Raw genomic sequence first — 21,717 nt, 5'->3', positions numbered from 1 at the left:
ACTCCTTTACTTACAAGTCTTTATTTTTTTACGGCGTAAACACAGTTTTTGTGGTATTTTCAGCTATTTTTTTTGGTTACCATAGCAACGAGCTACCATTTTATGTGTTTTTTGGTATTTTTAATGTCAGTATAATATTTCCTATGTGACTAAAGAGAAAGTTACTTTTTATGTGTAGTTTTGAAATTTGAGGGTAGTTGCCCCTTAAATTAAATTGTTCCAAAAAAATTTTTATGTACGATGAAAATCCTACTGCATTGGTATTATCGGCTTTACAAAGATCATACCTTAAAGACAATATTGCGCCTTCTTGCAAATATTCTTGCTCAACTCTTCTTTTTCTGTAATAATGCGATTTATAACGAGGAAATTGGTTTGTGATTGATGACACAATTTTTTTGATGTTCTGATATTTTATTGTGTCCACCACCTGTACCTCGTTGATCACACACTTTTAAGTTCCTTGTTTTGTAAAGGGCGGTATTTATACGGTTTGTTGAAACATTCGAGATATTAACAAACATGTTTTTAAAAATTTGTATTTTTTAAACAAAATATTGCCTTGAAAACTGTTGTTTTTGAGGGTTTCGCACTAGAATGTACAAGGTTCGTTGTTTTGACTGTTATGTAACGCATGTTGCAATAAAAGTTGTCCGTAGATTATAGTCGCCTAAATTCTAATAATGGTCAAAAAACTTTTTTTGTTTTTTTTCGCACATAGTTTTTCACTGCATTTTCTTGTACATTTGCAAACATATGCAGAAAACTCTTTCGGCTTAACTAATTTTCCTTTGGCTGGATAATATTCTTGATCACTATTGCATTTCAATTTTCTTATTTTTCCATCTTGACCAGGAAATTTTCGTTTTCTGCCTTTTATTGGTCCTATCGTAATTAGTTGGCTATTTTCTTGCTCTGCAGAACCCTGACGAAAAGAAAATGTTTATATCATGCTTTTTGATTAGTACAAAGAAACATTTTAAGTTAGAATCGTAAAGATTCGATTTACTGAACTTTTAATCACTTTTAATTATTGACCCCAGCTGACCTGTTGATAATTGTAGATTATTCACTTTTTTTTTTCCCTGCGAGTTCCTTGCAACTGGAACACTAGAGCACATTTTCAACAATGAAATATATCAAGAAAACTGATCACAACCAAACCAAACAAGTTTGAACTTGTTTAAATAATTTATCTGTGTAATAATAATTGTTATGTCTAATACGCATGACAATACCTACTACTGGAGATATGCGACATAAAACCAAATAAGTTTTGTTCTGCAATAAAGAACCATGTGACTTTGGTTCTCGTTTCAAAGTTCTTAGTAAGAAATATTTCAGTTTTACAACATGAAATTATTAACAAATACATTCACAGCCTCTTGCTAATGTGACTGTAAGTAGAATATTATAATAGATATTTATAATTAGCCTTTTTTCCAATTAAAAACTCATTTTTAAAAAATGTTGGTTGGTTTCCCTATTGCATAACGGGGTCCAATAGACACCTCTAACAAGTAAAAAAGTAAAGGTGAGGGAATTAAACGGTCAGCAAATTACAATATGACTGAATATTATAATTAAATGGTTATTGCAATTAAAGAAGCTTAACAAGCAGGTAAGAAATAAAAACTAAACAAACGAGCCCCCAATAAACAGGCTAGTAAAAAAAAAAAAAAAATTGCAGAGTTAGCCGGTTAAAAAGGTCGAAAACCAAAGAATTAATTGACTTCTCGAATTCAAGTTCATTCAAGCCTCGCTTTAGACGATATTCTTTAAGAAACTGATCGATCATTTTATTCTTGTTGCGCTCACAATCCCTATTACAAAAAGATTACGTGTGTTACGTTCACAATCCCGATTACAAAAAGATTACGTATGAAATGTTCTGACTGGTCATGCATTGGTCGTGAAATCGATCATCATCCAACAATAGAATTTAATGATAATTAATAATACTAATTGCATGGATTTGTGTGTTTTACTTTCTATTCTATATGTATACGTAATTAGGTTCACAAACCCCTACGAAATACTATGGATAATATTAGGATAAATAATATAGCTTTTCGCATCGATCGATTTCTCATATTGTAACGTTTGTATATTGAAAACTTTCAAAATTCATGCGAGTTTTTTGTCTTTTTTTTATTTTATCCAGAATTAGTAATTTCTACGGTATATAGCAACTTTACGGTCTAGTAATCTTCTGGATATAATTAAAAAGGTATCAGCTCTTTATGCAGACAATCTCAACCAACCAAAATTATCTCTTATACAAGGTGCAATTAATCTCTTGTACACAAACGAATCTAAGTCAAAGCCATAAAACTCTGTGTTGTTAATTTTTTAGACGACATCTTATGAGGGTTCACAAGAATTTCCGTCAAAAGTGAAATGCCAACTTAACATTGTGGAGAAGATGACTTATTTTAGATCTTGAGTCCAGTCGAACGGTTTCCATTGCTCTGAGAACTTCATTACTTTACGTTTATGCTGATCAAAGCTTTCTTTCGGAGGATTCCGCCATAATCTTACCTCCAAATCCATGATGCCAGCAATTATTTCCTTTAAAAAAAAAAAAAAAAATCTTAACAAAACTGCAGTTTAATCTTTACGCCATAAAACTTTCATTTTTAATGATTTTACCTTTCCAAAATTACTCGGAAATAAACGTTCGTCTTCAATGACGTGAGCAAAACCTCCGTCTAGGCCAAACTCAACAGCAAAATAAGGAAGACCTTTAGGAACCTGAAATAAGTACACCATCGAACTACAAATTTCGATTTGAAATTTGTTATCTATATACACATACATACATACACACACATACATACATACATACATACATACATACATACATACATACATACATACATACATACATACATACATTAAATCATACATACATACATACATACATACATACATACATACATACATACATACATACATATATATATATATATATATATATATATATATATATATATATATATATATATATATATATATACATATATATATATATATATATATATATATATATATATATATATATATATATATATATATATATATATATATATATATGTATAACGAACGAAGCCAGAAGATTAATGGAAGGGTTGTCAAAAACAATCAATCCACTGGAATTTATTGGTTATTAATTTGAATTTCGTTATAGTAACACTTAACTACCTCAATAAGATTTATTGTAACACTTAAATTATAAGAATTTTTAAAATTATAAACAACTTTCGTATTAAGAATCTAAGTTTTAAAATTAAAATGTGATGTAATAAACCAAATTTACTGACAGCTTTAGAAACTCCGCCTTTCGAAGTTAAAGTAACAAGTTTCTTATTTTGACTCCATTCCGACTCACTTTCAGTTATCGCTTTCTAAAAAAAATTTTTCGTAAAAAAAAATGCATGTTGAACTAAAGTTTATTTTTTTTAAAAAAAGGGAAACAGCAGTATTTAACCTTAAAATAAATAGGTGCCATTTCTCCCACTTCTTTTGGAACAGGTATGCATTCAATACTGCAGTGATTTTGACGGTGAATATTTTTGCACGACTCAATGAATAATACATCTTCATCCTACAAAAACAAATCAATACAAAAATAAACCAAAGTGATTCTACTCAAGTATTTAAATGATCAAACTACAAAAAAAAAAGGGAAAAAACTGCTCACGTTATTTGAAAACATCCTTGTTAAAGCTTGCTTGAAAAGCTAAACAATCCAAAATTAAGGTTTTAAATATTTTTCAAATAAATTCATAAAAATTCAATGAAAAAAAGATAGAAATATTTTTTCTTCTGCAAAGAGAGATGCTTTTCATATACAAGTTCTCCATCACATATCCATTGAACTGCATGGATATTGCTGACGACAACAACTTATTTCTAGCATCTTCTATACTTTTTAATTTTTTTTTTTTTGATTAAAAAACAATATGTATGCAACATATACATACATATTTAAAAATTTATTTTTCATACCTTAACTTCCTGTAGAACATCTTCGTCCATAAATGATTGCCCAGCAATATGTTGCATAGGAAGTATCAAGCAATGGCCGTCCGTCAGAGAGGCATTTATTGGTAAAGCTAAATAAGCCTTCAACAAAAAAAAAAAGTATACAAACTAAAAAATATTCATTTCATTCAAAAAGCGTTTTACCTAAACAAGAAATATATTTTTACAATGAGGCGAAGATTACCTTCACCCCAATGGCAACAATTAAATGTTTTGATAAATTAGGGTTGTCAAAACAAAATCTGCAACTATTTAGTTGCTTCTCGCGTAGCTGATGTTCTAAACGAAAGACAATTGCAATACCTAAAATTATTTCGATGTCGATCTCATTGTAAATTGAAACCGATACGGATCTCATAAACAGAAAGTTTTGTAAATTATTTTACACTGATTTTAAATCAAATCAGAATTTTAAAATTTCCAATTGTTTAAAGAACTTTTTTTCTGAACTTCATTAAGTTGATACCTGCAATTGCTTTGCTTATAGTTCTTTTTTCTTCTGAAGCTGAAATACCTTTGGTTGCAGAAGCTGTTACAAACATATCGTCAACCGTATAATCGTCATCCATTGTTGTTCCTAAATGCTATTTATTCGGAAAAACCCCTGATGAGTTTCGAAATAAAAATAGTACTGTAAAGTTCTAAAAGCGAGCGAGGTGCTTACATTTAAAAATAGTAAACTCAGGGGGCATTTGTAAATGTATTGTGCTTACTATAGGATTTTTTAAAAATAGACGATTCTGTTTTAATTAACTTGTCAGATTAAGTGAATGTCAGATTAAGTGAATAATATCATGAATAGTATTTTGTAATTAAGAAAATGTTTTACCTTTGATGCCATTCTATGCATCATAGCGTGTTGCTCATCTGCTGTTGTTAGTCGCTCACGCTCAACCTAAATTGTTATGGCATAAGAGTTTAATTTAAGAAAAATAGCTTTGAATATATAAAACATTTTAAATGAAGGATTTTATCTTCATTAAAAATATGTTTTAATGAAGTACACTTTTCATTAAAAGTAACATGTAAAGATGTTTTATGAAAAATGCTCACTTAAGTTAAAGAATTTTAAAACAAGTGTCAAATAATAATAGCAGCAAGAAAAAAATAGCAGAAGATTTAATTAAAAAAAAAAAAATTATTGTATAATAACTTAAATGTAATTAAAACATTTTAGAAAATTACAGAAAAATGTTAAAGACACCATACCATTGTTTTAAGCGATGTACTATCATCGTCTTCTAAGTACTTCATCCGATTACCCTCAGGGTCATGCATGGAGATCTTTAACAAAACCATAAAAAAAACATCAACTATGTTAACTTTTTGCTCCATAAAGTTTTTATTTTACAACTAAGAAAGTTAATAATGACAGAATCATTTTACTATCGATAAAAAATGTTGAAGTTTTTTTATTCAAAATTTTTAACAAAAATAAGTAAAATTAAAATTTCAAAGTTTTCAAAGATTTCAAAAATTAGGATTTCAAAGATTTTTTTTGGCAGTTTACATTTAACCAAACAAAAAATTACCAGTTTTTTCTTTCCTGCTTTCTTTTTTTCCATTAGGTCTTTAGTATCATGATGCAACATTACAGGGTAGAGGTTTCCATGTTTATCTGTTCTTGTAAGAAGAACTTCTTCAACTTTAGGCAAATTGTTTGGAGCTTTTGCCACTGATAACAATCTTCCTTGCTGCAATTCAAGTTTCAGTTGAGTATAAAGTGCCTTAAGTAAAAACAAAGAGCCATCTGGTATATACTGAATAAATACCATTCAATTCTGTAATATTAACAACAATTAACAATATTTCACATTGCATTACTTATGTGACACTGCAATGAAACATTTTAGACATTTCAGATTGAATGTGTTACACGCTAAGCAGCGATATAGTGTCTGCTATATCAATAAATTGAAAAGTTCAATGGGAAAATAATTGGCTGATATTACATCATAAAATACTGATGCTGCATCAAAAAAATGAGCTTGGTTTAAATAGATTACTTACAGTGTTACCCATTAATTCTGCACGCAACATTTTAGCACTGACTTCGTTTTTTTCTTTATCTGTCAAAGGTACCCTAACTGGCAGATTGGGTTCAGGAGATCTATTCTCAGAGGATGAATGATCAATGGGAGCATTCTCTTTTAAAGACAGGTTTTCCTCACAAACCTTTTCAACAATTTTGCTTTCTTTAACATGACAGGTTGTCCTTTGCTCCTGGTTTTGATCAGATTTGGTTAAAGTTTCCAAGTCATTTGATTTTTGTAAAGAACTAATGGAAATACTATTTAGGTAAAAATCTTTGAAATCTTAAATAAAATATCTTTATCAATAACAAAACAAAAGTCAATAAAATATTTTTACCATAAGAAAAAAGTAAATAAAAATTGAAAAAGCATAAAAACTAACAAAAAATAAAACTTAATTTCAAACAATGATATAGAAATTGAAATTTAAAAAAAAAACCTCAAACAATGAAACAAAAAAAGTAAAAACAAATACTGGGATTGATTGTTCGACGTTTTTCTCCAGCCTGATGAAGCATGTTTTGAGTTTTGGTTATGCCTGCAAAAAAGTTCACATACAAATCACAAATAGCAACTCTACATGCAAAGTGTAAAAACAGAAAAAAGCGAAACAGAGAAAAAAACAAAAACATTTTAAAAATTATTTCAGAGAAATAAATTATTTCAAAAATTATTTACCTTGAAGAATTTTTGGAAGCTTTTAAAAGAGCAGTTAACTTGGCCATAGACTAAAAATATAAAACTTTTTAATTTAGTAAAAAGCTCTAAAGTAGTTACTAAAGACTGTTTGGAATTATTATGATCCATGGAATTTTTAAAATATTCAAAGAACTACTTCAATTTTGATTGTTAAAGCAAGTTTATCTCCCTTTCCGTTGATATAATGGTAATTTCAAAAAATAGATTGTAAACAAAGAAAATGTATTTGCGAGTAGAAGTGAGAAAATTCATTTTAGAAAATTGGCCTAAAAATTGTAATGTTACAAATAATTCACTAACAAAAAAGTGTAAAGTTCAAAGGAAAACTATAAGTCATATCATCGAATCATGGAGTGAAGGTCACATATTGAAAAGAAAATTGAGAAGCTGAAAAAGAGGTCTTTCAAGTTTAAAACTTAATGAAAAATTATTCAGGGGAAACAATGCAAATTCAGAGTACTTTGTTAGGGATATTAAAAAGAAAAAAACTGGTGTTCTTAAGCAAACAATCCAAGAAGTCAAAGAGATATGGCTACAATACATACAGGAAGCACAAATTCCCTGAAAGATCACAACAGCAATTCAGCAAAAACCAAAAACTTAGTCAACTGCTACAAGACTGCTACAAGAAAAGTTTCAAAGAAATCAAAAGTGCATTATAATGGATGATGAAGCCTACTGCAAACTCAACTGTTTGAAGCTCCCAGAAAAACAATTTATACAACCCTGAAGGAATGAAGTTTAAAATTTCACTAAAAGCGATTAAAACCAAAAAACTTGGCAAGCAAGTTACGGTTTGGAAATCCATCTGTTTGTGTGGTTTCAAAACTCAGCCATTTTTCACAAAAGGAAACACAATATCCAAAGTTTATTTGAAGAAATGTTTAAAAAAGCAACTTATGCCTATGATTCAAAAGTATGATGATCCACTTATCTTCTGGCATAATCTTGCATCTTGCCATTACTTAAGAAGTGTAATTGAGCAATATTAACAAAATGGTATCAAATTTATTCCAAAAAACATGAATCCAGCAAACATGGTGAAATTTTATCCAACCTAAAAAATTTGAGCAAATATGAAATGTGAGTTGTGTAAGAAGGGCAAAAATGTGCAAGACATCAACTAATTCTGCTAAAATTGGGTTGTAGCATCACATAATTTTATGAAAATTGTCATCCAAAAGCTCATACCAGGTCTCAACACTATGTTGAGAAAAAATTGCGATCAGCTTGAAAATGATGTTTTCTAAAAGCTTTACTATATTTTCAGATAAACTTGCTTTAAAACAATAAAACGATGATCAAAATTGATTAGGCACTTCTCAATATATTTTAAAAGCCACATGGGTTATTTTTATTATGGACAGTCTTCATACACATTATGATGTAAATTATTACACCCCATCTCCGAGCAACAATTTCTTCAAGTGGAACCCCTTCTTCTTCTGCTTGCAACTTAGATCGCTCATATGCTTTTTCTATCCAACTTTGTCCACCATCGCCTACCTCAACATCTAAAAAAAAACTCAAAAATTTACAAAAGAAACTTTTGGAGATTTTATTCTTATTTGAGTCTCCACATTAAAAAATAGTAAAAATCAAGTTGTGGTCAACTATAATATTTTATCTAATTTGATTTAAAGGTAAGATAAAAGTAATACATTTAGGGACTTGCGCATTTGTTTTATTTTTTTCTTGGTTATCGGAAACCTCTGAAGGCAAGCCAGTTCCACCATCTTTCCAGTATGGATTTAGTTCCCTTGATGTATATAAAGACTAAAATTGAAATAAATAAAAAATTAAAGCAGAGAGTTTTCCTAAATAATGCAAAAAAAAAAAAAAAAAAAAAATTCAAAGGATATATTGCAAAATATAATTTTTATAATTTTAAAATAGTATTTTATTGTTAAATTGTAATTTTAAATTTTTATCAACTAATGTAAAAATTTTAAGTTATAAAATAATGATGTACATTTGAAAAATCCCCAAAAAAAATTTCAAATTTTAATTACGCAAATTTTATAATCTTTTTAAACCAATATTTTAAACAAAAATTCAGTTATGAAAAAAAAATATTGATCAGGTTTACAAAAAAAATTTTGATCAGGTTCACAAATTTGAAGATGTCTTCTAAAACAAAGATTTTTAGGGGGTAAAACAAATGTTAGGGGTAAAATGTCAAGATTATTTAAGGCAGAAAATTGTAAAAGACAGAACTAAGAACACTTAAGCTCTATATAAATTAAAAGTAATTAATTAGTTTTGACTGAAATAAGAAAATTGTACCTTTCTCTCTTCTTCCTTTTTTGTTTGCTCTTCTTTTTTGCGTATTTTTGTTTTATTCTCACGATGACTTGATGAGGACATAGCTATGTCAAGAAGAGATGACGCTAGCATCCATTCTTCTCTCTATTCAAATGTTATTTATCAAAAATAAATCATGTTTTCAATTCACAAATAAAAATTACAACAAAATGGTTGAAGGTATTTAAGCATTTTGTATACATCTGTATATACATACTTATACATGTATACATATATATACACACACACGTATATACAGATATACACACATGCACATTTCCATGCATACCTTACAGATATTACTTTGCGTTTGAGAAGATTCTGTAGTTTCAATTGAAGTTTGATATGAAGCATTAGATTCCTTAACATCAACAGATTTATTTGATTGCTCTGCTTCTTCCCACTCATCATCATCTTCACTCTAGTAATAACTTCAACATTTAATTTTAACAGTTTTATTTGTCTGTTCAGCTTCCTCTCACTCATCATTCAGCTTCCTCTCACTCATCATCATTTATTTGTCTCACATCATTTCATTTGTCTGTTCAGCTTCCTCTCACTCATCATTTTAACTCTAGCAATAACTTTAATATTTATCAGCTAAATAATAAATATTAACTGTAAAAAAACTTTTCAAATTCAGTTTTCACTATGTGAGCATCAATAAAAATAATGAAAAAATAAAAAAAACTCAAACAAAAAATTATTATTTTGTTTAACTAAATTTATGACACCCATACAGTATAAGACTATAGTTTTAAATTAAAATCTATTATTGCATATTATTTTACTTTTACTGTTAACTATAACATTTTTTAAAGGCTTTTAAAATACTTTAAAAAGCAAGCATCCATTGCAGATTTACAAATTTAGAGAAACAAAATCAGCTGAATTTATGCATGAAAAATATACTTAAAAGTACCTTTTTTTTATCATGGTTCTTAGATTTCTTTTTGTGTTTCTTTTTTTTTTTCTTCTGAGCACTTTCCTTCAGTAAAACAAGAATAAAATAACAACCTTAACAATTAAATCATTTTAAACTTAAAGATATTGAAATACTCAAGGATTTTTTCTTACCATGTAATTCTTTATAAGTAATATTTACAAGGTAATTCTAGCAAGGTATCCTTACAAAATAATTCTACTGAGGGAATTTAAACAAAAGAATTTTTCAAAAATTAAATATATTAATAGTTACAACTTGCAACATATGTTAAAAAAAAAAAAACTTCTTTTCATGTGAACTTTTTTTAGTTAAAAGTTAATAACTATTATTTACTTACATCATTGCCAATCCTTTTTTCAAGAGAAGGAAGAATCCATTTTGAATCACCTCTTTCATCCTCTATCAATCTTTTTCGCTTGCTATATTCATATTCATCTTTTGCCTGTAGAATTATTTAAAACAGTTCAGTAGGAAATTGGTCATTTTATTTAGACAGAAAATACTGACCGGGCCACGCAAACATTCTGCTATTAGTTAAAAAAAGTCTTAAATATTTTTTTACACATTAAAAAATGCTTTGTTGTTTTTTCAAAGAATGTTCACAATAGTTAATAGAAGTAAAAAAAAAATATAATATTCAAATTAGTACGGAATTATTTGGCATGTTCAAAAAGTCTCAGGAATTTACCAATACTTTTTATTACAAAATTACATAAGGAAGTGTGCTATCTCTATGTAATGTAGTCTCCATCACACCTTATGATATCTTTACAATAGTCATACAAATGTTTTAATTCCAATTCACATTGATCAGCTGGTAATGATCTGAACCACTGCAGCGCAACCACCTTAATTTCTTCTACACACATAAAATCATGTTGTCTGAGAAACTTCTTCAAATCATTAAACATGGGGATGTTATCTAATAATGTCTCTTTCAGCTATTGAATAATAGAATAAGGGTATTGATTATGTAAGAATTCAATATTAATATATCCTCTGTAACGGTCAGAGTTTAGCTGTATTTTCAAACGCTACACAAAGAAAAATGACTGAATGCAATAAAGTTATATATATATACTTAACCACAAAATTAATGCACCACTTATACATTTCAATTTATTTTAATTGTCGTCAATATTATCATATATTTTGACAAACATAATAAAGATAGAACACATGAACACAATTATTTTGATGATAATAATAAAATTCACTTTGAGGATGGTGAAAAAAAAAAAATAAAACCAGAAAAATGGTTTGTTTAACAAATTAATTAAAATCATTATCATTATGCACACTAATACAGCTTAAATTGTAACATTTTTGACTTGTCAATAACTAGTGTTACCACCTCTTGATATTATTACAGCCTGACAGTGCCGTGACATACTTTCAATTAGAGATCTAATAGTTTCCTAAGGGATATCTTCCCACATGCAGATAAGACTTTGTTGCAGCTCGTCTAGGCTGTTAGGTGGAGGATGTTGGCTTCTAACACAGCATCCCATTATATCCCAAAGATGCTCTATTAGGTTCATATCTGGACAACAAGCTGGCCACTCCAAAACTTGAATATTAACATTATTTAAGCATTCAGTAACAATATGTGCCATAAAAAGGAATCCATCTCCAAGGTACGGTGCAAAAGGTACCAGAAAAGGTTTTAAAATGTCTGCTATGTATTGTTGAGAAATAAGACATCCACTATCAACAATGAAAAGCTCTGTGTGAGCTGTTAAAGATAATCTGCCCCATACCATTAATGAGCTACCATCATATAAAGTGGTTTCTTTAATGTTACAAGCAAAATATCATTCATTTGGTCTTCTGTACGCTCTTTTGTGGCGATCAGAACTTACAAGGCAAAATCTTGACTCATCTGTAAAAAAGACCTTTCCCTAATCATGTATTTCCCAATTCATATGCCTCCTTGCAAAAGCCAGACTGTTTTTTCAGTGGTCTACAGATAATCTGTAGATAGATAGATGGATAGATAATAGATAGATATACTGATTCATTTAAATAGTCATACAATTTGTTATATATCACATTTTAAATGCATGATGCACTATTTCCTAAGACTACTTGTACATGCTAAATATCCAAAACAAATTTTCTGCTCTAATTTAATATAACTATTGTTGTAATTGAGGTTGTTACAAGATAGTTTTTACTTAATACTTTAAAACTTATAACAGTAATATTTATAAACAATTCTATAAGAATGAACACAAAAAGGAAAGTATTTTTTTCCTTAAAATAAATTTACTTTTTTCATTTAACATATTATTTGTTATAATGAAATTCAAATTTCTTCAAGTTCATCAATTTAAAGGTAATAATTAAGTTTTATTAAATATTCTTTTAGAACAATGATAAAAGATTTTGTTCAAAAACAAAAAATCATAAACAAAAACTCAAAACAAGAGTTACATCAGTATACAAGAAAAAAGACCTGATAAAGTTTTCTTTCAAGGTTTTGTTTCCTTTCTCTTTTGCACTCATCAAGATTTGATTTGCTCACAAAGTTGATTGACATTTTTTAATTTTCTAAATAAAGTGATACTGATTGTATTGTGCAAGAACTTTTTGATGTAAGTAATCATTTATCATTAAATCCAAACGTTGATAATATGCTGTAAAATTTATTTTTTTAATAACACTCAAAAGTCATTAATTAAATGATTTGAATTAAGAATTATTACTTATGTATTTCATCAAATGCATATTTAATACAATAGTACTCTCTCTCTCTCTCTCTCTCTCTCTCTCTCTCTCTCTCTCTCTCTCTCTCTCTCTCTCTCTCTCTCTCTCTCTCTCTCTCTCTCTCTCTCTCTCTCTCTCTCTCTCTCTCTCTCTCTCTCTCTCTCTCTCTCTCTCTCTCTCTCTCTCTCCTGTAAATTTCAAAACAAAACCTGTCATTACTAAATCAATTATTTCTTATAATAAACATTTAACGATATTAGATCCAATACCTAAAAGCAAAATTACTCATCTCAATTGTGAAAATGTTTTGAAAAAGTAACTAATAATGAAATAAAATAGATCTTAAGAAAATATATATAAGATAGTTCGCATCAAAAAAAAAAAAAAAAAAAAAAAAAAAATTTAAAAGTATCATCAAGATAACAATAATGAAATGTAAGCAAGATTACTTAAAAGAAAAACTTTTCTGGAGAAAAAATTTTTAGTTTGCTTATGAAATCTTTGTTATTTATGAATCTAGAAAAAAAAAAAACAACTCTACACAACAACCAGAGTAAATCTCTCAACCAAATAAAGCGCAACATATGAAGTTTTAAGTTATTAACAAAATAAACATTTGAGCAATTTCTACACTATTTCGGTTAAAAAAGAATTAGATTGTTTAAAAAAAGTAAGTTAGTATGAACTTTAAATCTTAAATTGGTTATGGGGCAACTCTTAAATTCTGGTTTAAAAGTCTTAATGGGTATAATTTATTTCAAAGAAAACAGCAAAATTAAAAACAACTCCATGTAGAGCTTTCTAATTTACAAGATACTAATCATCATCACTAGATGAAATTCGTTGTCTTTTTCGAGGTTGAAACTCATGAATACTTTTATCACTTACACTGGCCTCAGAGTCAACACTTAGATCACCAAAGCTGTATTGTACTTTAGGAGGCTTGATAGCATCTGTTTTAGCAGAACGAGAGTGACGACGTGCTCCTAAAAACCCATGCAAAAGAAAAAACACTCATCATTAAACTTTTATTTTAACAACTCAAACCATCATTTGCAACAATTACTAAGTGTTTTGAAAAGTACAACTTTTTATATACGCAAAAATTTTTGGATTTAAAGATAATAACTTTTACCTGCTAAAACTTATGGCAAGCTTTAAAGCAGAAATCTTAGTAAAAGAAATTTTAGAAATTTTCATAAGCTGTAAATATTTGAGTATAAAATGATGAAGACTTCAAATTTTTTAAATTTAACTTAACTTCTTCATGCATATTAACAGAAAAGTACATAACACACCTTTAGGATACTTTTGCTAATACTTCTATTGTGCTTACATGTTAGCAGAAATCAGCTATTATTTGATTATAATCTAACTCTCTTGCAAAAGATTGCTTAATTAAGTATTAATTTTTCTGTTCTGTCGAGACACATTGTAAAGTACAAGTAGATTTTTACATGAACAAGCTAAACTGGCGTAACAGGATTTGTAATGGAAATAAAAATGTGAATACATATCTGGGGAATTATTTCATCCATTTTTTTATGTTAAAAAAAAATCAGAAATTCTTGAATGTTCTTATAAGGTGCATATCTTTTCTAATTTTTAAGTGATGCACAGGGTGTCAGCTGATTTTTCTAAATTGTAATACTAGAATGCAATTACTTCAGAATGAATTATAGCGATACTATACAAAAACTTCAGCTAATTTTGGAAATATTTAGAGGTCATAAAGGTTGTACCTTTTCAGAAAAGTTTTACCTTTCCTGCGTTTTTATGCAACACTTTCCACTAAGTAGAAATAAAAAGGGTGTACAGCTTTCTAAAGAACTGCTACATTAAAACACTGGATTCAGCAGCATGGAAACCACACAGATTTAAGCTATGATCCCTTTATACTTATTTGCTTGGAAAATCATATTTACAACTTCTTTTTTCTTTTTCTTTTTTTAAAATAAGAATTAAGTATATTCTGTTGCAAAAAATATCCTTTATGGAAACCTCATTTGTATTTTTGTTAGTACAAACAATTTGCAATCATTTGCAACTATACTCAAAGATAAAACAAAGATGTAACAAATATTTTTTTACCCTTTTACTTCATTATGTGACATTCATATTGCTCAAAACATATAATAGATAAAATTAATGACACACTCATTCACTTAATCTATTATCACTATTCTCTGAATTAACCGCCATTTTGAAACTCTTCCCACTCGTAGTATTTTACATTTAATCAATCATATGCATTAGTAAACACAATCTAGGTTGTCAAAAGAACTTGAGCTGAGTGTTAAATATGTATATTTTCAAAACTAAAATGCATAATCTTTTGTTCTTCTTCCAAAATTTTAATAAAATCAGCCATTATAGTAACCAAAACAACCTATATATAGCTGTTTTCTAGATAAAATTATCATTTCCCAACATGGCAGCAGATTTTAAATTATACATACATACATACATACATACATACATACATACATACATACATACATACATACATACATACATACATACATACATACATATGTAAAATAGTTTTATAAATGCAATTTCTGGCAACACAAGACATTTTGTGTAAACATATAAAAAATTGGGTAACTCAGGGTCAAATTAAAGTAATAGTAATGTTTTTTCCAGATGTAGTCATTACAAAAAGGAGGTTAAGACCAGAAAATACAATGACTATACAGAGGACGACCTATCCAAATGTAAAGATGTAAAATCTAAAAAGCTGACACAAGAGCAAGCTGCTGCAAAATATACAATTAGTTACAAATTGAAAGTGAAAGATGATTTAAAACCTGGTAAACTGTATTATATTTCCAAACTAGAGGAGGCTGCATTTTTCAAATGTACCATTCAATTAAGTCATATTGGATTTCTTATGATGAACAATCATCTCCATAGTTCTGGTAGAAGTCTTTCCTGGGGCTGATTTAATCAGGTCATTTTTACACCCTGAGCTAACAATTAAATTTGTGCCAATCACCCTGAGCTAACAATTAAATTTGTGCCAATCATAAAAAAATTATGAGCAAATGTTAATGAAGAATTTCTAAAAGAATATATTCAACATCTTACCAAAACCATACAAAAAGTTCTAACAAACAATATATATACAACTATGAAAAAACAAATCCAACTGATCACTTGACCATGGCTCAAAAGATGCTCAGTAAAAATAGGCAGTAAATACCGCACAAATAAAAGAAGCACTTCCAAGACAAGTATTTTTATAATGATGTGAGGTAATTCAGCAGGTGAAATTTGACCACCTTTTGTTGTTTTTAAGGCTATTTGTTGTATAACTTGGTGTATAAGAGGTCCTAAAGGAGCCAGATACCTCTTTGGTTTGATACAGTAGCTTTTGAAGAGTAGTTTTTTTCTATAGTTTTATACTCTTTAAAAAAGGAATTTAGGAGTTAAAGTTCTGTTAGTCAATAACTTTTCACATTTCTCCATATTGAAGGCTGTGAAGAAAATGAAATAGTGTCCGAATTAGACTTTAAACGAGCTTTTGATCTCTGTTTTATTAATTTTGATTTTTTATTTAAGAAAAGAAAGTTTTTAATTCCTTTTGCTCAAATGAAAAAATTGCAAGTGGAAAACAGTTCAAGCTGTCTGCAGTTGGAAATCTTTCTCTAACAACAAAGTAAATGAAATTTAGTTAAAAAAAATCACAAGATTTCATTCCAAACTAATATGGGGCTGTTGAATGTACTGAAACTCTCTAAAAAAAACTAAAAAATTATGTTCTACTTTACACAAGAATATAACAGGTGTTGTAGAGCCAATCAATAGTATATATACATATGTATATAAAATGCAGAAATACAAAAATGTAACAAATCCTTATTTAATTTGCTTAAAAAGAAGATCCTCCAACTGAGCTCCACATTATGATGGAAGTCACAGATAAACTTTGTACTTTGCTTTTGTGTGATTAACCAGCTTTTCAAATCTGATTGAAAATACATTGCATACTAATGAAAGAGTACCATGGTGCAGATTTAGATGGAAACAATGCTAAAAGTTTTATGTCTGTGTTAGATGTTTTGGAGTGGGATGTTACCTTAACTGCAACAATCAATACTTTACCCCAATAACTGTATGCATAAGTTTTCATTAGTGAAACAGGGAGTGTTCGGTTTGGAACTGGGTATAGATATTTCTGTTAAAATTGAAGACTTCAAAAGTTCTTTTTCTAGCCTTAATTATATACAAAAAATATTTTTGATTATGATTTGAAAGTTTCGTGAAAAATACTTTAGTGTGTCAAAGTCTCCCATTTGTAGAACGCAATAATATTAGCTTAGGTAACTAAGCAGAACAATGTGATGAACTGTTCATCACTAATTTAAAAAAACTTGGGTAAACTATTAAAGAACCATCGAACACAAAATTATGGAGAACAGCTAAAATCTGCTATAGTAAACTTTGATTTAGAAAAACAATAGCCTTAACAACATTTGTTATAAATTATATTATGGTTTTTTGTAAATAAAATAAACAAATGTAAATTGGTTATTTTGACTACCATAATGACTGTTTTTACTAAAACTTTGGAAGAAAAAAAGCAGAGAATTATGCATTTTAATTTTAGAACTATACATATTTAGCACTTAGCTTAAATTTTTTTTGATAACATAAATTTTGTTTACTAATGCCTGTGATTGATTAAATGCAAAAAAATTAGGAGTGGGGAGAGTTTCAAACTGGTGGTCAAATTGGAGAATAGTGTTATATCTATAAATTTATTATGTGCTTGGACAGCAAAAACTTCTATTTTTACACATACTCAAACACATTTAGCAATGATTTTTTTGTAAAGAAAAAAATACCTTGAATGATATTTGAGCAATCAAGTTCAGCTACTTCTCGTGCTTGTTCTCGTTTTAATCTAACTCTTTTACACTTTTCAAGTGTAGGCCTACCTTTAAAAATAAAGTTTTAAAAAAAAACAACAAACTAAACATTTTTTAAATTAAATTTAAAATTTTTCATTTTCAAATAAAAATATTAACAGCTTTAAAAGTCCTACTTTGCTATTGCTTCAAATATTTACCATCAACACCGAGATCTCTTAAAATGAGTAGCAGTTTATCTTCTTTTGATTTCACACTCATACAATCTTTAAGTAACTTTTTGTAATTTTTGACATGGTAGCCACATGTTCTCAAATACTTTTTTAGGTTTGCAAGTTTTTTTGAGGTGTCAGACTGCTTTGGTTGCTAAACATGTAAAAACAATTGTGTTTTTCACCAAAGTAATCAGACTAAATATTGATTTTTGTTATCACTTTTCCTTTTTATTGTTTGGAAGCAGAAATATTTTCTTTCTAGTTGTTAAACTTTTTCCAAAAAATTATGATTTTATCCAACTTTCAAGATTTTATCTTAAAACAAAAACAGTGCTGATCAAAATATTAGTACAAGATTTATTCTGCAATATTTTCTATAAAAGTGAAATAAATAAGAGTATTCATTTTAAAATAAAAAAACTTATTTAATATATTTGGTTTATAATAACCAAAAAAATATATACATTTGTAATCAAATTTTAGGTTACCAAAAAAAAAAAAAAATGCTGCTCATAGTTTAGAAGACTTCAAATTAAATTAGATTTTAAGGCAGAGCTAGTAAGGAATATCAGCACCATTTGTTCTTGGTACAAAGTTCAGCCTTTTTTCTAATAGAAATGAAAAACGTTTTGAAATTTAATCAATAAGCTGCTGAACAATTCTTTCAAAACTTTTTTTAGAGATTCGATTGATGCTAAAAGAGCTTTAGCCAGTTTTTGTTTTATTTTGTTATTTTTTTTACTGACCATACATTTTTAAATGAGTTTAAATCAGCTAAATGAGCTGGGCATTGAGGTAACTGAATGTTGTTTTCTTTAAACCAAGTGGTTACTGTTTTTTACTTTTTTGCATCTTGCTGGAATTTCCATTAAAGTTCTTCACTAATAAAAATGTCCTTAACTGGAATCAAACAGTTTTCATGCGTCTCTATATATCTTTGTATAGATTGATTCTGCACTAAATACTTTTTTTTTTTGGCTCATAATAAGTCACTCTTGAAATCTCCCTACAAAATTGATTTTTTAATAAATTTATTGGTTTAGTGAGGGTTCTCTGGCAACAATATAGCAGTTAAACTTTTATCTACAGCCTGACGTCATACAAGTTTTACAAAAACCATGTTAAGTTCCTGTGTAATCTTTGCCTAATATTTTTTTTTAAGGATTTTTTTTTTTTTTGATTTTGTTATCACATTATTGGACACCCAGAACATTTTTTGTCCACAGTACAACCAGTTTCTGGAACAGTACAACCAGTTTTCTGAACAATTCTTGATACACATGAATGGGATACAGACCTGAACCACCAAAACTGAAATTGAAACCACCAAGCTATAGACCTATTACACTTTTTTTTAATTTCTGGGGTAATTGGCTTTTTCCCCATAGCTTTTCTGGACAGGATCAGCACTGAATTTATCCAGAAAACTTTTTTTATTGTTAGATTTTAAACAAGAAAGTTGGAATTTTGTTTATTTTCAAGATTTCAAACAAGTTTTCAAACATTTTAAGTTCTATAAATAAAGATAATGTATATTGGGTCCCTTTAAATAGCAGTAAAATTGAAAAAAATTTAAGTTTTTTTTTTTTTGCCAACTTTTAAAGGAATATTAAACTACTTGTATACTGATCTGTTGCACCTTCATTTAAACTTGTAGAAATCTTAATTTAAAGTTTTAAAATTAATAGTAAACAAACACCTTGTTTTCATCTTCATTAATGGATGCTTTTCGTTTCTTACTTGTCACTATAGATTCTTCTGTCTTAACTTCGATATGATTCATCTAAACATAACTTCGGTATGATTCATCTAAATTTAATTCAGTGCAGGACTCTAACAAAGAAGTTTTCACTGACTACTTGAAATATCAACAATGCAAAAAATCTAAGAAACTTTAATTAGGTTTGGTCACTAACTTCATCATTTTCAATGTTATACTTTTTTTCATGCTTTTGTATAAGGTAAATAATTTAAATAAAAAACAAAATAAGATATTTAAGTAAGATAAACTTTTTTTTTTAATATAATACCTGTTTCTCTTCTCCCTTGCTACTATCTAAGTAGTTGGTTCCAATGTCTTTAACACATATGATTAAATTTTGTCTTAAACAATTGCTAACTTTATCTGGCTTCTTGTTGTAAGAAAACTGTAATACTGAATTTCCATTTTGCAAATTGCATTCTTTGTTTTTTCCCTTTTTAATTTTTACAGCTTTAAAAGGTTTATCTGCAATTTGATTGCTATCACTTTCCTCTGATGAAGAAGTTGCCGGAGAAACAGAATGTTCTAACTGGGAGGAGCACTCAGATGAATTATTGATACTGTTTGAGATTTTTGTCAATGTTTTAGGGAAAAGTTCAGAGTGATTGTTGCAATCATAAGTGGAAGTTAACATACTAAAGCTGTTTTTTAATTAAGAAAATTAAATTTTTGAAAACAACACTATTGTTAAAGCATTTTTAAAAATTAAAACCAACCAATTGGTATTATTGGATAAACGATAAACACTGAAAGCACCAGTTAATCTCTGAGTTTTTAAAACATACTGCTAAAACAACTTAAACTAATTGCTTAACACATAAACTAAAAACTTAATAAAAAGTGAAACTAAAAGAAGCACTAAAACACCTATGTTAAAACATAATCTAAACAAAGAACAACATAAAAAACATAAAAACATTTTTTCCCACACACACACACACAAAAAAGAACAAATATGCAAGAATTAAAACTTGAAACTCATTAAAAATACTCCATCTTGTTTAAAATCTAAACTTAAAAAACCTGAGTTATTTAAATTCTGTTAAAAACTAATTTCATGTAAAATTTTATTTTATTATTTTTTTTACAATTGAAAAATTCAATTACTTTTACTATCTGAATCTAAGCATCCCAAAACCTAATAAAACCTAACTCAAAAAAAAAAAAAACATTTTAGAATCACATTAAAAAGATGTTGAAAGAACTGCCACAACATACATTACTCCATTTGTAATGAATATAATGGAACAATTAAAAACAAAATAAAGTTAGAAATTGGAAAATGAAATACAAGTTTTTGTTTTTGACTGTCTTTAAAAAAAACTTGATACATTATCTTAAAAATATAACAAAAAAACATATAATACAGAAAAGCATAAAAAATAGGCTGTAAAAGATCATTGAAGACATAAACAATAAACATTGTTAACTAAACATTATAGTTTACGGCTTCAGATACAAATTTGGATGTTTAGATACTGGAAATCTAACAAGACATTTTTAATGTTAGGACCATTTACTGGGATAAAGTTGTGATTAAATATTATTCAAGCTTGATATTTTCTGATTTTTTTTAAAGTTTAATGTTAAAGAAGCCATATTCTACATGGAAACCTCCTTCATATTATGAGAGTTTAAAACTTATATACAACATTTAGAAAGAGAATAGCTATACTACAATCACTTTTCTGTTTAGATTATTGTAATTGATTCTCTCTCTAACTATACATATACATATATATATATATATATATATATATATATATATATATATATATATATATATATATATATATATATATATATATATATATATATATATATATATATATATATATATATATACACACACACACACAAATACATCAGCATACACAAGTAATATAATAAAGTTATCTGCAAGAAATGTAATTTAAAAGTATTTTGATAAAGAGAAATAATTTTTTTTCATATAACAATAATGCACCATGATCAACAACTACACACATTAAAATTAAAATATAAATAATGTTATGTACAAATTAACCTGCCTACACGAAATTGTTACTCTCAGATGGGTTATTATACTTCTATATAAATTTACAAAAACTTTGAGAGAATTTTAGCTTTTTTTTTTCTTTCTTTTTTC

The 21,717-nt window shown here is 27.9% G+C and overlaps 2 protein-coding genes across 7 annotated transcripts; both read right to left on the bottom strand.

The window, feature by feature from the left end:
- Positions 1-1,571: 1,571 nt before the first annotated feature.
- LOC145195430 (pre-mRNA splicing factor cwf19l2-like) lies at positions 1,572-12,793 on the bottom strand. 3 transcript variants are annotated; one of them, XM_090077765.1, is made up of 22 exons: positions 12,738-12,793; positions 12,488-12,582; positions 10,367-10,471; positions 10,006-10,071; positions 9,373-9,504; positions 9,066-9,188; positions 8,441-8,555; positions 8,178-8,293; positions 6,759-6,808; positions 6,556-6,618; positions 6,058-6,325; positions 5,580-5,774; positions 5,257-5,331; positions 4,877-4,942; positions 4,514-4,631; positions 4,232-4,326; positions 4,012-4,128; positions 3,704-3,742; positions 3,491-3,607; positions 3,324-3,407; positions 2,653-2,754; positions 1,572-2,571 (listed from the first exon to the last, which is right to left on the bottom strand). In XM_090077765.1, exons 2-22 carry the CDS (start codon positions 12,569-12,571, stop codon positions 2,431-2,433), a joined length of 2,271 nt encoding a protein of 756 aa, XP_089933891.1. In that variant the 5' UTR covers positions 12,572-12,582; positions 12,738-12,793; the 3' UTR covers positions 1,572-2,430. The 3 variants fall into 3 exon arrangements, with proteins under 3 accessions (XP_089933891.1, XP_089933890.1, XP_089933892.1); XM_090077764.1 differs by lacking the exon at positions 12,738-12,793 and having other exon boundaries at positions 12,488-12,637; XM_090077766.1 differs by lacking the exon at positions 12,738-12,793 and having other exon boundaries at positions 8,156-8,293; positions 12,488-12,589.
- Positions 12,794-13,424: 631 nt separating this feature from the next.
- Positions 13,425-21,279, bottom strand: LOC149892351 (uncharacterized). Of its 4 annotated transcripts, none has more exons than XM_090077768.1 (5): positions 19,858-20,815; positions 19,527-19,636; positions 17,813-17,978; positions 17,589-17,681; positions 13,425-13,724 (listed from the first exon to the last, which is right to left on the bottom strand). In XM_090077768.1, the coding sequence occupies exons 2-5, from the start codon at positions 19,608-19,610 to the stop codon at positions 13,555-13,557; spliced, it is 513 nt and encodes a 170-aa protein (XP_089933894.1). In that variant the 5' UTR covers positions 19,611-19,636; positions 19,858-20,815; the 3' UTR covers positions 13,425-13,554. The 4 variants fall into 4 exon arrangements, 2 of the variants coding, with proteins under 2 accessions (XP_089933894.1, XP_089933893.1); XM_090077767.1 differs by having other exon boundaries at positions 13,426-13,724; positions 19,527-19,610; positions 19,858-21,279; XR_016449617.1 differs by having other exon boundaries at positions 13,493-13,724; positions 17,589-17,677; positions 19,527-19,610; positions 19,858-21,279.
- Between the last annotated feature and the right edge of the window lie 438 nt (positions 21,280-21,717).

The sequence above is a fragment of the Hydra viridissima genome, unplaced genomic scaffold (genome assembly GCF_058129835.1).
Source record: "Hydra viridissima isolate aposymbiotic clone 2 unplaced genomic scaffold, HvirCarnegie_v1 scaffold_2, whole genome shotgun sequence".
Taxonomy (NCBI): Eukaryota; Metazoa; Cnidaria; class Hydrozoa; order Anthoathecata; family Hydridae; genus Hydra; species Hydra viridissima.
Note: the sequence above shows the minus strand (reverse complement) of the source record. Positions and strands in the feature narration are given on the sequence as shown.